Source organism: Rhinolophus sinicus, linkage group LG12 (assembly GCF_036562045.2).
Source record: "Rhinolophus sinicus isolate RSC01 linkage group LG12, ASM3656204v1, whole genome shotgun sequence".
In the NCBI taxonomy this organism is placed as follows: domain Eukaryota; kingdom Metazoa; phylum Chordata; class Mammalia; order Chiroptera; family Rhinolophidae; genus Rhinolophus; species Rhinolophus sinicus.
In genome coordinates this window covers 39,067,501-39,089,626 of record NC_133761.1, presented here as the reverse complement: position 1 = coordinate 39,089,626, position 22,126 = coordinate 39,067,501, and the positions used below count along the sequence as shown (strand labels likewise).

Sequence of the window (22,126 nt, the reverse complement as noted above, 5' to 3'; positions counted from 1 at the left end):
ATCAATTTACTTCCCTTGGTAGTCAGCAATATTTCAGAATATCCAGTCTTTCTTAGTTTATTTCCTTGAAAGTGAGAAGGTTTTCATTTTGGTTTCCTATACATTTCAAGATCATGCTACAATAATTAAAACAGTGTCCATTTACCTTAAAGATTCTGTAACTACAAGGTGTTTCCAGTCACAGTGTCACCTCATTTGATTCTTATCCAAACAAAAAATATTGTAAAAAAAGGCTTTTATGAAAGCCACTAATCACTGTCACTTAATACATAATTGAAAAGGCAAAACTTTTGGCAGAAGATAAATATTAAACAGTGATGTCAAAATAATCATTCAAAAATGGGACTGGTTTTGCCACATAACAATTATTGACTGACCATACAAAATTTACATTATTGAGATTTAGTAACAAGGGGACATTACACACATATAATGCCACCGTTCTTTGTGAAAGTTTATTAGCAATCTAAATTAGCTTACTAATAACTTTAATATTCACAAAACACTATGATACTCAGTCCATTTGCTATCAGTCATTCTTTTTTTAATACCAATACTGAAATATCTCCCCAAGATTATTCTAGCTGCTTTTATTCCTTCCTCACAGTTTAGATCATATCTGGGAAACATCTGCATTGGACTCCATTTAAAATAGATGGTATCAGTGATAGCAGATCTATCATCATTAGTATCAGTTCAGTGGTACCTTCAAACTCTGACACAGAAAATTAGAAAATCCTTCCTTGAGAAAATCCTTGGATTAATTACTATCTTGGTTATTTAATTTTATTAATTAACTAATTAATAGCTTTTCTATTTTGTTTCTTTCTCTACCTTTACAAAAACCTTATATATGTATGTGTGTATATATATATATATATATATATATATATATATATATAATAATATTCTATAGTATATGCATGAGAATATTAAGACTAAAGAGCATTATCCTTAAAATGAGTAAATAAAAGTATACTCTCACTATTTTACTCTTAACATATTTTGTTTGACATGAGTATTGCATTTGCAAAATACACCCAGGATAACTCATATCCTAATATTATATTATATTATATTATATTATATTATATTATATTATATTATATTATATTATATTATACAAGACCCAGAATTATATTAAAATAAGACCAGGTTTTATATTAATTTTTGCTCCAAAAGACGCATTAGAGTTGATGGTCTGGCTAGGTCTTATTTTCGGGGAAACACAGTAGATACACTTGTCAAAATTCTAAGAATTGTATATTTGAGAGTTGGGTTGTGGATTGACCCACAGTATGGTTATTCTTCTTTTATGTGTTTAGCACATCACAATTGAACAGAGACTTCAAGCTGGTAAGTCAATCCTTCTGTTTAAACATATAAATAACAAAAGAACTCACAGTTTATTCATAAGCCATCCTATAAGTAAAGGAAGAAAAGGCATACAAAAGAAATCAAACATCATAAACCCTCCCTCAAGAAATTAATCCAGTTAGAAATACTGTTTTTTAATTTGTATTTATCTGACTTCCAGTTAGTTAAGTTATATTTTTACCTAAGTCTCTTTAATTTCATATTTATTGTAATTTTGTTTTATTTTATTTATTTGTCTATTTAGATTTCCCCTTTCATGAACTGTCTCTTTGTATTTTTTGCCCATTTGACTACTGGGTTTCCAGACTATTTTATTTATTTGTAGGACTTTATTATTCTACATATAAATTTTAATTGGATATATGTATTCTAAATATTTTTTCACCTTTCATCTCTTGTTTTGCAGGAATATCTTTTCCTTTATTGAGTGTACCTTCTGTATCATATTATGAAATAGGTATATATTCTTTTGGTATCAATTAGTTCTACTTATTTTATGACTTCTATTGCAACTAGTAATTTGTTTATCTTTCAGTTATTTAGAATTTTTTTTATTACTTTCCCCCCCCCCAAAGGAGTGGAAATGGGTGAGAATGGGAAGTAAGATGTAAAAAAAAAAAAAAAAAGAGGGTAGGGGTTGAGGAAGGAGAGTTACCCTTTTTTGCTTTGATTTCTAATTTACTACATTTTGTTCAAAGTGGTGGTTGTATGATAATGATTATTTAAAATGGGGGGACTTGGTGTGTGACTAGTATGTGGGTAATTTTTTATAGCTATTCCATGCATCCTTGAAAAGAATGGGTAGAAAAATCCTGCATCTAGAGCATAGTCTAAAACATAAACTTCCTGTTATCTTCCTATGGTGATGAGTGGACTTTCCTCCAGTTCACAATTTTACTAAAGTAAAATTTTAATGGAGAATTTTGAGGATATCAAATTATTACCATTAATAGACAATAGAATTAAAAGTTTATAAACGGATAAAAAGATTTAATAGATTATAATATTAAAATACTGACTATAAAAAGCATCTATCCTTATGAATAAAAATATTTTTGTTCTTATTAAATTAAAATTTTTAAGAGCTTTAAAAAAATCACAAGTACACAAAATGTATTTCTCCATTGGTAGACAGGGCTGCACTTATTTTCTGCTCCGTAAGAACTCCACAGTCTTTCATTATTCATATTCTTCATATTATATGTATTAAGGAAAAGTTACATTCTTAATATCACACATAATTGCTTTTTTTTCTTTATATTAATTCGTAGGAATATATCAAAGGGATTTCACTGCTTACCAATTTGCTTTCTGTACTGATCAACAGGAAGTTTTATAGTGGAGGCATCTTTTCTACCCATCTTTGATCTCCAAAATGTCTGCTGCAAAGAAAGAAAATTATGATGAAGTCCTAAAAAATCAAAAGGACTATCTACAAACTTCAGGAATAATTTATTCCACAAAATTCATGTTTAAAGCAATAGATAAAAATACCTTTGACATTCCCATTAGATATCAGTAAAGAACACAAAATTCAAGTACATTATTAAGGATACAGTTGCTGGTAATTAAATTTCCTAATCATTTGTTCTTCGTAACACTTATTTTATCATATACTATCAATAATTAAATCACACTTTTAGAGAGCATTATTTGTAAATGTGAAAATCATGTACTATTTATTCAAATGATTTGGAACTGTAGGTGTGCTTTTAACAGTATGTTCTTTCCAATTACGTCTGCTACACAAAAAGGCTAAAGTTTGACTCTCAGGTTTGAATTTTGTTTTAATAAACATGACATAGGTAAAAAAAAGTTCAGGGATCTGTATTCTAGTTCTGCTCTCTTTCTATAAACAGTACAAACTACATTCTCATGCTTACTATATTATATATACTGTTTGATTTAATTCACAACATATCTTTGAAATCTTACTATTTTTATTGAATTTAAATATTCTGGCAGAGACAACCTACTACCATATTCTTTTTCTCTTCCTGATACAGAGTAAGACTATATTTCCTACCTTTAGTTCAAACACATAATTGAGTTCTTGTCAATAGAGTATGAATGAAAGTGACGTGTGTCATTTGCAGACCTGAGCATTAAAAATCTCCCTTGTTGAATTCTGTGTGCTCTTTTCACTTCTAATTGGCTAGAATGGAAATGATCCCTAGACAAATCCTAAGGGTACATTTGTAGGGACACAGAATCTTGGTCAGCCTGAGTTGGAGGAGGGTGCTCTCTCTAACTTGTTTACCATCATAGTACTCTACTAAACAAGGAATGAACTACTATGATTGAGTTATTACATATTTGTGGAGTCTATTTATTACAGACCTAAGTGTTTCTCAGAGTGGTGCCTGGAAGTTGTTCCTCACTGCTTCTAGTAAAGAAGCAACAAGATATAGATGAGGTCAGGCAGGAAATGACCAGTGTTTAAGCAAAACTATAAGGAAATACAGAACTCAATAATTTGGAGATAAACAAGGGTGGAAAAGCCAGCTCTGAAAAGCCAAATACAGGAAATAAAAGTGAGAAAGGTGTTGAAGAAAAAAGGTCAATTAAGACTTCTTAGTTTGAAGAGCAGATTAAGGATGTTCCTCTCTCACCTGATGTTATTGCTTCAGATCACCTAGAGGCAGCCATTACTGGGTGAAAGAGGAAAGCATAAGAGTTCTGAAGTATAGAAAGAAAGCAGATGTGAGATCTATGTCTAGGAAAGAAATTTCAGTTTGATTACTGGTACATGGAACTAACTAGAAAGGGTAAGAAGGCTATTAAATTCTGAGGGAACTATATTTACAAGGAAACTAGAAACTGTCTAAAAATGTCTTTGAATGAAAACCAATTCTTGACCCTCTAAACTTAAGGCAGCAAAGTGCAGCCCTCAAGGAAAGCAAACTCTGTAGATTTGTAACATCCACTTCATATGTGACCAGGAACAAGAACCATTCAGAAGGCAGAGTCATGGAGAAAAATGGAGGAGGGAATTTCTCTGAAAATACAATAATTAGCATCAAAGTGTAACTGCAGAACCAGCTCAAAAGGGTTGTACCCAATTTAACAAGATATAGTGGTATCTCGGTTTTCAAACATCTCCGTTGACAAGCATTTCGGTTTACGAACGTCGTAAATTTTATGGATCTATGGTAATATTAGATAGCAAAATTCATGCTAAATTTGCAGTTTTAGGGGTTGATTTTAAAGGTCTGGAACGGATTAATCCATTTTGCATTACTTTCTGTGGGGAAACCAAGCCTCAGTTTTCGAACGTTTCAGAACTCGAACGGTCTTCCGGAACGGATTATGTTCGAAAACCGAGGTACCACTGTACTGAGTTGCTTGTCTGAGACAACAGACTCAAACCGTGAGTCATGCAGCCAAAGAATGCACAGAATGCAGAAACTTGACCTATAGCTGCTCCTGGAACCAAACTCCCCCCCCCCCCCATCACAAAACCAAAGGACTGGGACACGACGGGAACTTGAACACCAGAACCCTTTCAGAAGCGAAGGGTCCTGGTGTCCAGGAAGATCCAGTGCTCACGCCCCTTACCATAAATGGCCAAGCTCCAAGTTCCTCCAATTAAAACTTGCCCTGCCAGTGCTTCCACATACCTGTTCCCTACATTCCTTTAAAACCCACCCTGAACACTGGATTGGGGAGTTTGAGCTTTTGAGCCATAGCTTTCCTGTTGTGCTTGATCAGTGCTCTGCAAATAAAGCGATTCTAATTTCTCCACTGCAATTCTGGTGCTTAGTGTTTGGCTCTGCTAGTGCGGGTGGACAGACTCTTTCCATTTAGTAACATAAGCAAGAAACTTCTACTATCAGTACAATGGACATTCTTAGTGGTCTCCTGCATAGCAAGTTTCATCATCACAATGGATGCATGGCTCCTGTTTGTTTTCCATTCTTCCTTTTCTAAATGAGAGTAATTATTGGACATATGAAACAGTTATCCTCTGCTTCACCATGATTTATTAGGGTATTGGTGAAGCTGGGGAAGCGTAGGTAAATTTCATAGTCTGTAAACCTCAAGGAATCACAGTCCAACTTGAGAGGGAGGACTGCACATTGACTTAAGATCGTTGACTTTGTGCTGGATGCATTAAATGGGGAACTTTAAGATCTCCCTATTGGGGAGACAGAAAAAAGGACGTGTATGTCTATTTTATAACCAGATAGGGGGACCATAGGAAGAACTGTTGGCTAGTCACTAAGACACGTGTTTCCTTTTTTTTTTTTTTTCTGAGAACACTGAACTACATTTTCCAGCTTCCTTTGATGCTAGTTGTGGGCATGTGACTGGATTTCAGCCAGTGGACTATGAGAAAATTAATGTTTGCTACTCCTAGAACTAACCTATAAAAACTTTCTATATATACGCATTCATCTGCTGAAATGGAGATGATCTCCAGAGTGATGCTGGAAATAATGTGATGAAGATTGTAGAGCCTATGACATCCTGGATCCTAAATGACTACATAGAAAATAGTTATTCAACCAACTTGTTTTCCTCTTTCATACTGCAGCAAGAATAAAAAATAAACTTGTAGGATTTGAGCCTCTATATATATCGCATCTATTAGTTACAGTAGGTAGTATCACCCTAACTAAAACAAATATGTTTATATATCTCTATACAAACTGATGCAATTATCAAACTGTAATTTTCCTAATTAGCATTAAGTTTCTCAAATGTGAAATGATTTGAAATATGTTCAGATCATACTGTACTGTTTATTTATATATAGTAATACAGAGCAATGCTAACAATGGTCCTAATGCAGTCAGTAAAAGACCTCAAAAAATTAATAATTTAATAAATTAAGAATTTCTATTTATGTATAAGAAAATCATAAATTCAGATAAAAATCTATTTTTCTATTTAATAATATTCAGATTTAATACTATGATAATATTCACAAATGTACAAACAAAGGCAAAAAGTCAAATAAAGTAAATCATCACCCCTCATAAACCATGTAGTTATTACATCTAAGATAACAAACACATCCTTAAAATTCGAGAATTGAAACCAGGACATCACCTAATCCCATGTTCTCAATTTTTATAATTCAAAACATTAAAAATAATTGTTAATGTAAGTACCATAAAAATGTCAAAAGTAATTAATTTATATAGCAACTATTTGCATAACATTTTGCATTTATTAATTATAAAGAGGAGTCAAGTTATTTTAATCTTGATTGTGTGGGGCTTGAAAATATATCGTTCTATTTTAGGAGAGAAGTGAATCTAAATGAATAAACCCATTATTCCCTATTTAATTTTATTTTTTGCCTTTATTGAATAACCTAAATTTTTAAAAAGCAAATTACTAAGGCTATCTACCAAAACAGTTACTCACTATGCTTCCCCCAATTCCTTCCTGGTCACTTAAACCAATATCTCAACGGAGAACACTTTAGAGGCCAGTATTTTATTCATTCATTATCTGTAGTACCTAAAAAATATTAAGGGATCCATAGACACTATTTTTTCACCAAAGTAAATTGATTTTATATATTTTAAAATTTACACAAATAAAATTATACCCCCAAAAAGCTAAGGAACCAAAAATTTTATAAGGGCTTTCATTCTATGAACAGACACATTTTATATGTATAATACCTGTGAATATAAAAACTTTAAAAGAATTTCAACCTAGAAAATACATTAAAGAGAGACAAGTTTTATATTTTTGTTCCTAATTTTTTTAGTGATTGGTAATCCCTAATTAAAATTATCAAACACTTAAACTTTATTCTTGTTTTTGAAATTACTATATCCTACTCTTTAAGCAAAATGGCAGTCTACCAAATGTTGAAACAAAAGTGCCTAGAAGAGTACACACGCACAAATGATTCACATTTTATCAGCTGCAACAAACACAAGAAGGTAGAAAATATTTTACTTTCCTAATAAAAACATTGAGGCTATTTTAAATAATCTAAAGAGATATTAATTCACGTGTATGGTGCAAACTGTCAATGCCTCATACATCTAGAACCTCTGAAATGTTGACTTCTCTTTGTTCTTCAAAGCCTTATGGTAACCACCATTCATTTCTATCGCTTTGATGGTTAGACAGCAAACTCCCGAGAAATCCAAGGAAATATTAGCACATATAGCTGCAATTTCTAATGAGACAGGTATTTGTATACACGATCAGCCACAATTTAAAATGTGGTGTGATAGATGTGGAAAGGGAGTAACAGATTTATATTAGCACGTACAATACCAAATTGTTTTCACGATTTGATTCCTTGGAGAGTACATCTCATCACGTTTTACAAAGAACACTACATTCCCTGAGGAACTAACTTGCTCTGAGACCTAGTCAAACTAAAATATGGATTAATAAGATAATATTTATTATTTATGAATTTTGCTATAGGAATAATTTCAGATTAAATCAACAGAGAAGTTCTTAACATTCTTGAAACTTGAAAACACAAACATAAGGAAGAAAATGCTAATTTTATTTAATACCTAAACTGCATATTAAAATAACTGATAATTAAATTTTTATTTAATGAAAACTTTATGCTTTTTAGGACATTTAAGATTAAAGAGTGTTTCGTTTTTAATATCTTTTTTAAACTAATTTTGTGTAGCAATTTGCCACATGCATTTTTAAGCATAATATGTGACCTTTATTAACAAAGGTAGTGTTATATTCAATCACACTTTGACCACTTTATTTTACTGCTGATTTATACCTTTTTTTTAATGAAATCTAGAAAGAACAAATAAAGAAATAAGAAACTGAAGCCTTCTGAAAGCACATGTCCCTGTTTGCAGATAAAGCATTCGATCCAGACTGTGACATTAAAATACAGATATTAAAACACAGGTTACTAAAAAAAAAAAAAAAATCCAACCCATGACCCCAGGAAAAATAATCACCTCAGTTTTAAAGGCTAAAAGATACACCCTTACTTAAGAAACTCTTACTTAAATACGAAGTTATAAGTAGGTAGAAAAGATGTTCGGTTATGGCTAGATCACAACTGAGAACCAATCATGAAAATACAATCTCATGTTAGATGATGGGATGAATAAGTAGTGAATAAAAAAGACACTTGTCCCTGATCTTAAGGTAAATTCATCATTTTCATAGTACTGTTTTAAAAGTTCAAAGCTGATCATGTAGTTGACATACTTATTAAGTCATCCAAATGATGGCCTATTTCCTAGATAAAGCAAAGATCATAAGTATAAAGAACCATTAATGATCCAAGTTTGTCATTTGTTCCCTATTCACGTTCCAATATAGTATCAAATCCAGCTTATAGTTTCATGATTTTGACAAGTTCATTCATATTTTCATGAACTTACTTATACTCTTCAATTTACTTAACATGTCACTTCCATATTCCCCAACTTGTGAAATCTATATTTTAATATTTCAAGCAAGGATAGATAATTCAGGTCTAAAGAGATAATTATCTATACTTAAAAGAAATGAAGACAATAATTAATTTGAAAGACTATCAAAGTGTGGTACAGCATCCAAGTGGACAATGCATACCTTGACATAAATATAGTATTGAGATAAGTCATTGCAAGGATGAACAAATTCCTATTGTATAAAACTGGAGAGTTAAACCGTGGTCTTTCCAATGTTTTCAGGGATCAAAGTGACCACCTCATCTTTACCTCACTAAATTAATTTCCTTTATAGCTGCAGAGAGTATGTAAGAATTTGAATATGTGAAAAGGTGATTTCTAAAATCTGATCACTTGCCAACACTAACATAAAAACATGTAAGAAAATTAACTACAGAACAGTTATTTGTGTAATTCCAAAACTTCATGTTCCAGAAAGTAATCTTAGTCATTGAGACTCACCCTTCAGCCATATTATGGAACTAAAATAAATATAGTATCAACAAATAATGCTGGAACAACTATATATACTTATGGGAAAAACAAACAAAAAAACCTGGACCCCCATCTCACACCACACACAAAAATCAATTGAGAATAGATTATAGACCTAAAAAAAGAAAAAAACTAAAATAATAAAGCTAGCAGGAAAAAAAAGAGATTATTTTACGAACTTGGATAGGCAAATATTTCCGTATAGACCAGGGGTGTCAAAACTGTGGCCCGCGGGCCAACTGCGGTCCACAATCCATTGTTAATTGGCTGGCAGCAAATTCCAAAAATATATTTAGTTTACTTAAATAAACAAGGTGAGGCAATACGTACTTCACCTCGAGTGAGTGGCCCGGCTGTTTGTGTATTTTACCGCATATGGCCCTTGGTAAAAAACGTTGAAAAAAGTTTGGACACCCCTGGTATAGACCATCAAAGAAAAAAAAAGACATATTGGACTTCATCAAAATTAGTTTCTGCTCATCAAACGATACCAGTAATAAAATAAACAGTTGAGTTATAGACAGGAAGTAAATATTAATAATACTTGTATCTGACAGAAGAACTTGCATCCAGAATGTACAAAGAACTACTCGATAATATAAGACACACAACCCAATAAAAATTGAGTAAAAGATTTGTACAGAAACTTTACCAAAGAAAATATACAAATGCCATATAAGAACAAGTAGAAGTTCTCAACACCATTAGTAATCAGCAAAATTAAAATAAGAATTAAGATATCACTACACACCTACTAGAATGTTAAAAAAAAGACTTACTATATAAAATATTGGGAGGATGTGGAGCAATGAAACTCTCATACAGTGCTGATGGGAATGTGAAATCATACAACCACATTGGAAAAATTTTTGGCAATTTCTTAAAAAGTTAACTACCATCAATTCTACTCCTAGGTATTTATCTAAGAAAGATAAATATATATCCCCACCAAAAAAAAAAAAAAAGAGCTTTGTACAAGGTGTTCATAGCATCTTTATTCAGAATAGCCCAAACTGGAACTAGCCCAATACTGATTAATAGGAGAACTGATGAACTGTAGTTTATTCACACCATGTAATATACATATACTACTGTCGTGTGGGGAGTCATGCCGGAGACCCTGCTCGCTGCTCCATGTGTCACACGGGGAGGCATGTGGGGCCTCTGGTCCCACTCCCTGCATAAGAACGCAGGATATGGCAAGGCCAAAAAGGAACACCAGGGAGACAGAGATAGGGGAGTCATACCACTATAGTCTCGCTGGCGGCTGGGCGAGACACACGCAGTAGTAGCCACACAATCCGCAGTCCGCCATTCACTTCTCTGCCTGCCAACCAACCAACCAATCAACGCAGCCCCACAGTTACATCAGTAGCCAACTGGCCAACCGGTCACAGCTGATGGCCAACCAGTCACAGTTGATGGTCATTCACTACCCGAGCCAGCACCTCCCCACACGAGGCCGAGAGCCTGGAAACTACTCTCTGGGACTCTGTCCCCACAACTACCCAGCAAAGAAACAGATAATATTTAACAATGGAGGTAAATCTCAAAAATGCTCTGCTGAGTAAAAGAAGCAATGGCTCATCTGGACCTAAACTGAATGGGTATTCATCAGTTTTATAGGACCTTGTAACATCATTTAACAATGATGCTCCCTGCTCCTTCCCTGACACATACGTTCAAACCCTTATTCCCTATGTATGGGCTAAGCAGTAAGTAAGAGGTGAGAAAGCAGAAATGAAAAGTATAGACAAATCTATTACAAAATAAAAGGAATGAGGTAGACAGGATAGTATGTAGAGAAAAACTGAGGTTGAGAGTGACTTTTTTGTTATGCTTTGTTTTGTTTTACTCTTGAGGGCTTGTTTGTTTTTGAATACAGATGGAAATTTGAGTTAGTCAAAATAAGTGGAAGAAGCCAGTAGAAAATGAGGGGGTGAAGATAAAGGAAAAAAAGTAAAACCTAATTGAGGTTTCCAACTAGATAGGAAGGGATAGAATTCAGTGCACAATTGAAGGAATAATCATAGCACATTACCTCTTTCACTTTAACAGGAAAGAGGAAAATTGGACAGGTAAAACTACAGGTAAGGTTTGAGGTTTGGTAGCCCAAAGCAGAAGGAGCTCTATTTGATAGTTCTACTTTCACTGTCAAGTAGAAGGCAAGATTATCTCCTAAGAGGGAAATGGAAGGTGGAAAGTTTAGAGATTTCAGAGTATAGAGGCTGTAATTTATACTGTGAAGGAATGGAAAGAGTTGTCTACGGAAAACAGGATTAAAGAGAAAATAGGATTAATGAGAAACACTTAAGAGACAAATTAATTTGGTAACTATGAATCCACAGTAGCAGCAAACCACATGATTGGAAATAATGTATTTCTTTCTGAGTGCTCTGGGGCTCGCTGCTGGTATAAGGAAAGTGGAAGGGTAGATAGCTGGATTAAGCAAAGGGTAGATAGCTGGATTAAGCAAAGTCTAGGTTTTCCCAAACAAGCATGACAGAAGGGCAGTAGGTCAAAGAAGTTCAGGACACTATAAAAAGTGGGTGAAGTGATGTACGATGAAGTCTAAAGCTAGAGAAGGAAGTGAAGAGAACAGGGGATTTAGAGTTAAGCAGAAAGTAGATCAATTTTTGGATTTAAAGATTTGGATAAGGTCAAACAATCAAAGTATTGGGAGTAAAATAACTTATTTTACTAGAGAAGAACAAAGGTTGTTAATAGAATGTGTGAGGTAATTTACGCTTTGTTGAGATGGAGCGGGTTATGATCCAAGGTGACCAAAGTGATAGGAAAATCTTATGGCAGATAAGTTAAGAAATTGAGAAACCAGGATAATACATATATCATACATACATGTGAATAACAAAGGTGCCCAGGATGGTGGCAGGATTGGGGCTAGGGTAAAAAGAAAGACTAATTTAGGAAGACTGAGGAATGACAGGAATGTCCACGAATAACAGTAAAAAGAGGTAGAGGGCACTATGGTCAAATGGAATGAACCACAAAGGAGCTGTGTTTTTTTGTTTCAATTGTCTATTTGTTTTTATATTAATGGGAAGTAAATGATCTGAAAGTGATAATAAGGAAATTAAAAAAAATAATAACAACCAGCCTGTTGATCCATAGGTATGTGGAGAGTAAAAGAAGTTTCCACTTAAGACGGCTTTAAGGAAATGGTGTTTCTGAGAGAATTAGATTTCAATTAATGTCAAGAGGTAAAAATAATAACTAAAGTGCTTGAAAATGGATGGGATTCAAGAGGGATATAAAGAAAAATATAGGGAAAGAAGGGAATATCAAGAGATTTGTAAATCAATCAATCAATCAATCAATCAATCAATCAATAAAACAAAACAAAGAATAATATGGACACAGGTGTTCAGGGGAAGATAAATGGCCAAATGGGTTATCTTGGACAGTGAATAAAGGTAACAGGAATGTGTAGTATATTGAACTAGCTTATCTTTAAAGTACTGAGTACTGCATTGAGTACTCAGGCCTCTCAGGAGTCAGCTGTGGCCTGGGTAAAATGGGGAAATCCGAATCCCTCTAGAAAGAGTCGGCTGGCTGGAACCCAGCATATCAGAGGAAAAATTCAGGTCTCAAGCTTCTTGTTAGGCACACTGATTCACCAGGAGCACCAGATCACATTTGTCAAAATGTGATCCATCAAGAACCAGCATCAGAGTTGTCTGGGAAGCTCTTTAAAATGCACATGTCTGGGCTCCATCATAATCCTACTGAATTATAATCTCAGGGGCTAAGGTCCATGAATCTCCAATTCTTTTGTGTTTTTCGGATTTGGATTTTTGGGGGGGCTGAGGGGGCAGTGGGCATTAATGTTTGAGAACCACTACTTTTTAAAAAAACACTTATAGGTAATTCTTCTGTGTGCCATCATTTGAGAAACACTGCTGGAAGTAGATTCGAGGCCTGAGCAGGGACTATGAAATCCTTTGGTGGAAGCTGAATGGAGCAGTACGATTAAACCATGGAATCTTGCAGTGATTGTCTGAAACTTGAGACTTTTTCTGAACTCAACAAGAAACCATAAAAGGGTGTTTGCAGTGACATAACCAAATCAGACACCTTTTAATAAGATTAGAAAGACTGGGGGGGCGGGGGGGGGGCAGGTTGAAGACAATTAATAAGCCTGGGAAAAAATCTAGTTAAGTTCCAAGGCAATCCACTGAGGCAGCAATGAAGCAAGTAGAAAGGAAGTGATATTTGGTATTTGACTTTTTAGAATTTGGGAACAGCCCGGAGAGGGGGTATGAGGCAGAAGAAAAGCAGAAGATAACTGTGCTTTTAAAATTGAGTGATAATTAAAATACAAATTCCCAGGCCTCCCTCTTCAGACATACCCAGTCAGTAAGGTTGGAGAGGGGCCAAAGAATCTGTATTTTTTTAAAAAGCACCAAATCCCTGCCTGGGTTTTCAAACTCAGCTGTTTTATGGAACACACTTGGCAAAATATTGAGTTAGACAGATACTAATGTCATTAACAGAAATAAATAACATAGAGGGAGAAGTAGATATGGGGTAGGTGATGAGAATGGAGGAGTATTATAATCAATATTATAAAATGTTTATAATTGCTCTAAGAAAACAATGCACTTGTTTTTCCTGAAACCTAACAGAATTAGTTGATCCAAACATAATTGTATAGCAAATTCCCAGGCCCTCACAAAAAAATACCCACAAATGTTTTACTTATTTTTATTTTAATGCCTGTTTAAGGCACAGATTGTGTGGTATCTGGACACATGATATAATTAAAAACAACACATCAAATTTTTACTGTCCAGAACAGACAAAAACCTGCCTTGCATGTTCCATCAATAATGCTCATCATTGGGGGTAGGGGTTTTCTGCTTTAACTTGGTCCCATGGAATTATTTTTTTAAATTCTGAACTTTACACCAATATCAAAGGAATAGGCATTTCAAATCTGGGAAGGAGAGAATTTCTATCAAGTAAGTAATCATTTTCCTAAGGAGAAAAATTACCATTACTGTTTACTAGGGTTTAAGTTCAGAAAAATGGGAAATGTACTTCAGTTAATTTCTTGCATTATATTTGTAAAAGGAAATAGGTTAAGCTAGAATTCGCATATGACATAACTTTTAATAGTCAATTTAAAAAGTTATTATTAATGACATAAATTACTCCCTTTCAAACAAAGGTTATTTTTTATGTAAATTGTACTTTCAAAAAGTTTCTAAAGGTTACAACAATATGGTACCAAATAAATAAAACTGCAGACCCTGTTTATACTATTACAAAGTGCTGATACAAGACATATCCAACCATGTAAGAAGAGCAAAAACATCTACAATTCTAGTATAAAACCAGTAAGGCAGGCAGCATGTATTTACTGCAGGCTAAGAACTTAACAAGTTAAGAAGAATGAGAAGCAAGTGTATATTTGGCTTCAGGCATTCTGAAGTAAAGAAAGGGCAGATTCATATCTACTTTGACCATTAACTAAAACACCTTCAGAATGTTTTTCCTGATGAGACAAAGAGTAATTGAAAATAGGGTTATAGATCTAAAGATCACAAACCTTGATTTTTCAATACTTATAATCCCGTTACACTGTTATTTTAAGGGAATTATAGGAAACAAGATTGCTTCAATTATCATATCAATAATAATAAAAAAAAACAAAAAAACACTTTACTCCATCCACATGGTACCAAAAACTGATGGCTAAATGATGAGGGAAATCAGTAAGCTCTAGATGCAAACATCTCAGATGGCATCTATTCTTAGCTCTATAATTCCTAAGTAAATATATATATGAGTATATATCACAATTCCTCAATATGAACTCCCTCTTGGTTCTAAATAAATATTAGCAAATTCTTATGATTCAGAACTTTCAATAAGTTACCTGAGACAAAGGTTTACTAGCAAAAAATTCCTTTATTAAGTTTAGCCCAATGTTAAATGCATTTTGTGAACTTCTAAATAATATATCTGTGTTCAGTTTAGATGAAATGCTCTGATACACTCTAAATCTATCAAAACCAGTGTTTATAACCAAGCTTGGCTTATTCAAAGTAATTTTTAAAAATTTTTTTCTTAATTTACATGTATTTTACATTGAAGCAATAATCAACCAAGTTCCCAAAACAGTTTAAGAACAACACATTACTAAGTTTGGGAAGTCCACTGAAAAGCTTTTTGGAGTCTCTACATATACCTTGTCAATCTCAAAGGCAGGACTTGAATATGGCACATTTACAAAGTTACTTGTCTAACTTTACTAATTTTGCACATTATTATCCCATGAAGCCTACGTTTCATGGTTAAACAGAGGGGTTATTACAAAGCTGGTTTATAGGATTTTAAGGGAAGGGAACAAGCATCTGGTTAATGAACAAGTGACATCAAGAACTGGCTAAGAGAAGTGCTTGCTTATCAATAAGCTCCCCAGATTCAGATATGAAAGTAATATTCTGTCAACAGAGACCTAGATATGGTGACCATATAATTCACCATCTAAATCAGGGCCCTTTTGAGGATGAACAGGGACCCTATGACACCAGGACAATAAATACAAACCAGAACTTTCCTGGGCCAACTGAGATATACCCTTGCCCTACTACAAAGCACACAAGTACTTTCACAACACACTGCAGCTCACTAGTTTGGTCATTCATAAGATACTGCAATACAAGGAAAGAACGGCAAATCTTCTTCTGGAATAGTCACATTTCAGAGGATTATTTTAGACAATACTTGCTGCAGATATGAGAAAACCACAATATCATATTGTACTATGGGACAAACCGTCCTTATTTATGAAATCTCTCTATGACAGGTGGCACTACAGAGTACTTCATCTTGAAACTCTAAGCCATTGGTTTCTAAGCCAGTACTCTCTTGATTTTCCTGCATCTTGATTTCTTGTTGACTGCCTTCATAAGCACTCTTCCTCAATCTGCCTATTAAACTTTGGTGCTCCCACAACATAGTTCATCAATTTCATATATTTTCGCCTTGCGTCCCTCATTCCCTTGAATAAATGAATGAATGTACATATATACATGTGTCTATATAGCTTTATAACTATATATAGATATATAGCTACACACACACACACACACACACACACACATCCTTAGCCCTGATTTTCACCACACATTCAGCATCATTCTGAACATGACCAACCTGAATTTCTCATTTCTCCCTATGACTGGCTTGTTTTTTTCCTGTTTTCTACCTCATTTACGACGTGTGATGTATTACAGAATTGTACACCTGAAGCCTATGTAACTTGACTAACCATTGTCACCCCAATAAACTTTAATTTAAAAAAAATAAAATAAAAAACTATGGTGAATGTTTAAATATAAAAATATATATATTACAGTAAAAGATACATTGCCATTAATCCCCCTCAAAATACTCCCCTTCGTTTCAAACACACACATCCCATCTTTCTTGCCACTTTCTAAAGCAGTTCTGGAAGTCCTCTTTCGTGAGTGTCATTAGTTCTTTATTTAAATATTCACCATATTGTTTGATCACACCTCGTATTTTCTAACAAAACTCACAGGAATATCACAGAAGCAATATTGTTTTCTTCTCATTGCATGTTTTCCTCAACTAGTGGTGTTAATTTTGATACCTGCCGATTTGTACACTGTGAATTTAGTCTTTTCCCCTTTGTAATTAATAAGTATTTGGTGTGGAGGTACTTTAAAACTATGTAAATATCTTGTTCATTAAATTTGCAACTACTAGTTTAGTATTTATTGATGTTTATAATGAATTAGTTATACTCAGATGGTTGCCAAATAATGATTTTCTGTTTTCATCATTCCTTCTATATTTATTAGTTGGTATTCCATTGTATGAAAAAGTGTTTTATTCTCCCCAATTATTTATTCACTTTTGTGTTTATAGAAAAATATACTCATAAATTACTGTTTTAGTCAATAGGTGAGAATTCATTTATATTATTTGTTTATTTTGAGGTGCAAATTGTCCTGGATTCAGCCAGTGAAAAATCCTTCAAGTGATTTGCGTCCTTTTGCCAAATTACCATCATTTTTGAAGAATCTCATTTTCTGGCACAATAAAGTAACTGAGGTTCATCTTATACCTTCCCTGCTCCTGTCTGGGAATCAGCCATTTCTATCAGAAGCCCAGTTCCATTTCAGTGAGGAATGCTACTTAGAAATCAAGATGTGGGGACAAGATACGTTCATTGCTAATAGAATGCTATTGTTTCCAAGCCTTCTCAGGGGACATAGCAAGGTAATATACATATTGGTGTGAACTCAACACTTCCAATTTCCAATCCACCACCACTCAAGTTATTGTAGTTTTGCCCTTTCCAGATATCTACTTGTAACTACGTTCTCTGGCAGTGAGTAACCTGACATTATTATCAAATGTAAATTAGTCATATTTAAATTTTCACATAATATTTCATAATAAAAAGTTAATATCTAAGATTTTTTAACTTGTGGATTACCTATGAAACAATGTACAATAGTCCATTCAAATTAAATCTACCAAATAACTAACTTGTGCTGGTGTATACCAAGTTGAGAATAGTAATATCAAATATTTAATACCCCATAGATGCCAATGACATTACTTTACACCTTACAGACAGATATCTGCTCCATAGTAATGTAAAGAGACTGAGACTGCTCTTAAACCAACTAGGCTATCCCTAATGCTGGCCATGGGTCTTTTTTTCCCTAAGCATATGGCTATATGTGGGAGGGGTAGATAACAGAATAAAATCAAGGTTCTTTGACTATAAGGGATAAACAAGGGATTCTAAACAGTCAACTAAAAATGTCATTTCAGTGTGTAGCCATAAAATATATGCATACTCATACATAAAAAATAGATTGCATGTGTGAATTGCTAACGTTCAAGATCTACTAAAAATAATTCTCACACTTTCTGACTGTAAAATATACAGATAACTCACTGAACTTCCTTGATATAGTTTAACGGCAAGCATTACTTATGTTAATTATTAGTCATTTCAAGTGTATTATCTATTTCAAGTAATTAGGTTTCCAAATTCAACAAAAATATCTTGGGAAAAGTCACTTAAGTCTATTTAGAGAGAGCAAAAAATAACCTAGATTAGTCTTTTTTTCTGTCACTCTCTCTCTTTCTTTGGCTTACTACTTCAGGAATATGAATTGAAAAAGAAAGTCCTAGTATGACAAACAGAGGGTTTCCAAGAAACATTCAATATTTGCCCTTTGACCAAATACAAGCATAGTAGGGAAAGAAACAGACCAGAAGACCTAAAACCTTAATTTAGCCATGTCTTTTCAATAAAAGACTAGATGACCTTGACAAAGTCAAGCTGTTTTTCTTCTTAAATGATTCCTAAATTCCCTTCAAATTTAAAAACTTAGTATACATGAGCACATGTTTCAGGTTAAGGAAAATTATTTTATGCCTAGGAACACATCCTTGTATATTAGGATAGGACCAATAATAATACATACACACTTTTTAAACATATCTTTTAAAACCAATGAAAGATATGTTCACTGAGGTAAGCTTAATTTGAGTATATAAGGCCAAATAAACAGCTCAAGGCAACCATCAGAATACCCTTTATGGTTATTTTGTTCTTAGTAGTTGCATAATTCAGTATAACTTACTAAAAAATAGCTTTATTAGTAAATAGATGCTAAAGCACAAAAACTAGTATACATCCAATTTCATAGAAGTAGCACAAAATGCCTTCATTATTTGAAGTCCCACGTACTTATATCATTACCACTTTACTAATATAAGAATTTTTCAGATTTGCAGTTTTCAAACAAATTGTGTTATTAAAACTTATATTTACAAACAATAATGCATATTACACATTTATAAAACCACCAAATTATACTACCAGAGAAATACAATAGAGAGTATTGAGTTTAAAAATATGACAAAACAATGTGGGGAAAAATTAATGTGGAGAAGCACTAGGTTATTAACTAATATAACTCTAAAATGTAGAAACAAATAAATGAAAATAGAGAAGGAAGTATAAATCTAAAAAGTATTATTTAAATGTCTCTAAAACAAAGGCGATGAGAAAAGGATATCCCAGATATGAATGAAAACACAAATGAAAAAAATCATAAATTCTACTTTGTAGCAGGTTCTCTCTCTCATCTCCTATTCCCTAATTTGTATTATATCAAATGTGTAATGCCTTTTATAAGGCATTTCATTTAAAAAGAAGTCAAAAGTACTGCTTGATAGTTGGTTTTCGTAAGACCCTTAAGTTTCCCAAAAGAGAAATAATTAAAGAAAAGCTATCAAATGGAAACACAATAAATGTAGATTTGAAATAAATAGTCAAAAGCAATAAAAATCTTCAAATTCCATCATCGTTACAGAGTACGTACCGTGTTTCCCGAAGATGAGACCTATCCAGACCATCAGCTCGACCGCGTCTTTTGGAGCAAAAATTAACATAAGACCAGGTTTATATACTATATCATATCATATCATATCATATCATACCCAGTCTTATAGTAAAATAAGACTGGGTCTTATGTATAATTTTTGCTCCAAAAGACGCAATCGAGCTGATTGCCCGGATAGGCCTTATTTTCGGGGAAACATGGTAGATTAAAACACTTCAACTGTAGAATATCCAGAAATTATCAGGTTCTGGTTATTTGAATGTTCATTTTGTTAAAATTCACCATATACACTCTAGTTTTATATGCATGCTGCTATATGCATTATACTTCAATGATATACAGGTTTCAGCTAACATAGTACTTAGGAAAAAAAAATAGAATAGACAAAAGATTGAAAAAAAAACTAAAGAAAAAAACACTAGAAAAAGAAAAGTTCCCCAAATTACAAAGAGTGATACAATAAACTAACAGCAACAGAAAATGAAACAAAATGAACCTGCAAAAGAGATGATCAAAATTGACAAAAAGCCGATCCTTTGAAAAATAATAACATGGAACTGTTGTCATGATAAAATATGAAAAGAGGTACACGAAAACCCAGCATTATAAATAAAAAAGGGAACATGGCTAACTATTCAGCATATTATTAACAGTATATAAAAAGAGGATACCATAAAAAACTCTGTCAATAAATTTGAAAATTAAGATAAATGTAAACTTCTTAGAAAACACCAGTAGCAGCTTAAGAAGGTAAAAGTAGAGTAAAATGGAATAGAACTATAATTATTAAAGAAATCCAATCTGTGTTTAAAAATCTACACTTAAAAATAAAGACACATACACACAAACACACAAACCCCAAAACAGGCAAGACTACATAGTTTTAGAGGTAAGCTCTATTTGCCATTCAAGGAACAGATAATCCTTACAACAAGCTACATCATATACCTGGGGTGCCAAAAATTGTATATACATGACTTGTATTAATCTTTTGGTATTGGTATATATTGAGTATTACAATTTTAATACACTATTTTCCTTTCTTAAAATGTATAATTTTTAGCACATTCTGTATATACACATATGTATATAGACACACAAATAGGCACAACATTTCTTAACTCATTTCATGAGGTTAACAAAACCTTAAAATGGAAACATGGCAAGGACACCATGAGGATGAAAAATCACAGGCTGATCTCACTCATAAAGAAAGATACAAAAATCTTAAGCATAAAATTTGAATTGAAATCCAGTATGTACAATCATAATAACAAAATTAACTATGATGAACTGGGCTAATAACAAAAATGCAAAGATAGTTTAACATCAGATAATACATTAAGAATACTCTCCATTTTAACTGATTAAAGGAGGAGAAAAAACTGCACGTCCTCAAAAGACACAGAAAAAAAATAGTTAAATTCAAAACCTAATGATTTTTAGAGAGAGAGAAAGAAGAAAAGAAAGTAGTAAAGGAGAAAGGCAAGAAGGGAAGGATGGAAGGATGGAAGGAAGAAAGGAAATGGGAATAGAAAAGAGCTTTCTTACTCTGTTGATAAGTAGGAAAACAAATAAAGAAAAGATTATTTTTAATACTGAAAATCACAAACAAGCCAAAAATAATCAATGTATTGAGAAATCTGTAATATAGTAAAAGGGGAGAAAGGACATAGGGATTACAAAGGAAAAGAAAAGTTATCACAAATAATATGACAAGGATAGGGGATTCCATAGAGGCAGAGAAAAGAAACAGGCAAATTATTAAATTCTGTACAATATTCTTTACAAGAGCTCAGCACAAGGTTACTATATATAAAGTCTAAAATACCAAAATCATAATTTTCTATAGCAATAAAATACCTAAAAGTACTATGAATACCTCTAAAATATATGCAAGACCACTTATGAAAATTTGTGAGAGAATAGATTACTGCAATAAGAGCAGTAATTAATGAGTATTTGGGGGCGTGATGAAGCAATAGCTAGTGAAATTTAAGTAATATATACATCACAACCATCTATTCCACTGTTAGCTATATGAATCACAAAAACAATCCTATATATACACAAAACACTAGCAAGAATGTTCACTGCAACATTTCTAATAACAGCAAACAAATTGAAAAGAAAAAAGCCCTGTATATCCATCACAATTTATTCATCAATGAAATATAAAGTAGTTAAAATGTGCAAAGATATGCTTTAATACATTAAATAACATTTTAAAACATTCAAATCAATAGCTGATAACATTTAGGGAAATTACACACACACACACACACACACACACACACACATCTGGGGGTGCCAAACAATATATACACATTTTAAGAAAGTAAAACTGTGTTAAAATTGTAATACTCAATATATACAGATAACAAAAGATGAATACTAGTCACGTTTGACTTCTACAATTACAAGAGA

General features: G+C 33.0%; 1 protein-coding gene across 8 annotated transcripts in view; it reads right to left on the bottom strand.

Moving 5' to 3' along the window:
* Positions 1–22,126, bottom strand: part of TRIQK (triple QxxK/R motif containing) — a 102,182-nt gene that overhangs the window by 44,666 nt on the left and 35,390 nt on the right. For 6 of the 8 annotated variants that reach the window (XM_019717493.2, XM_074316288.1, XM_074316287.1 and 3 more), the window contains one exon: positions 2,678–2,759. In XM_019717493.2, coding sequence (XP_019573052.1) covers positions 2,678–2,738 — 61 coding nt within the window. In that variant the 5' untranslated portion in view covers positions 2,739–2,759. The remainder of the gene's footprint in view (positions 1–2,677; positions 2,760–22,126) is intronic. The other 2 variants (XM_074316290.1, XM_074316291.1) reach the window with 1 other exon arrangement.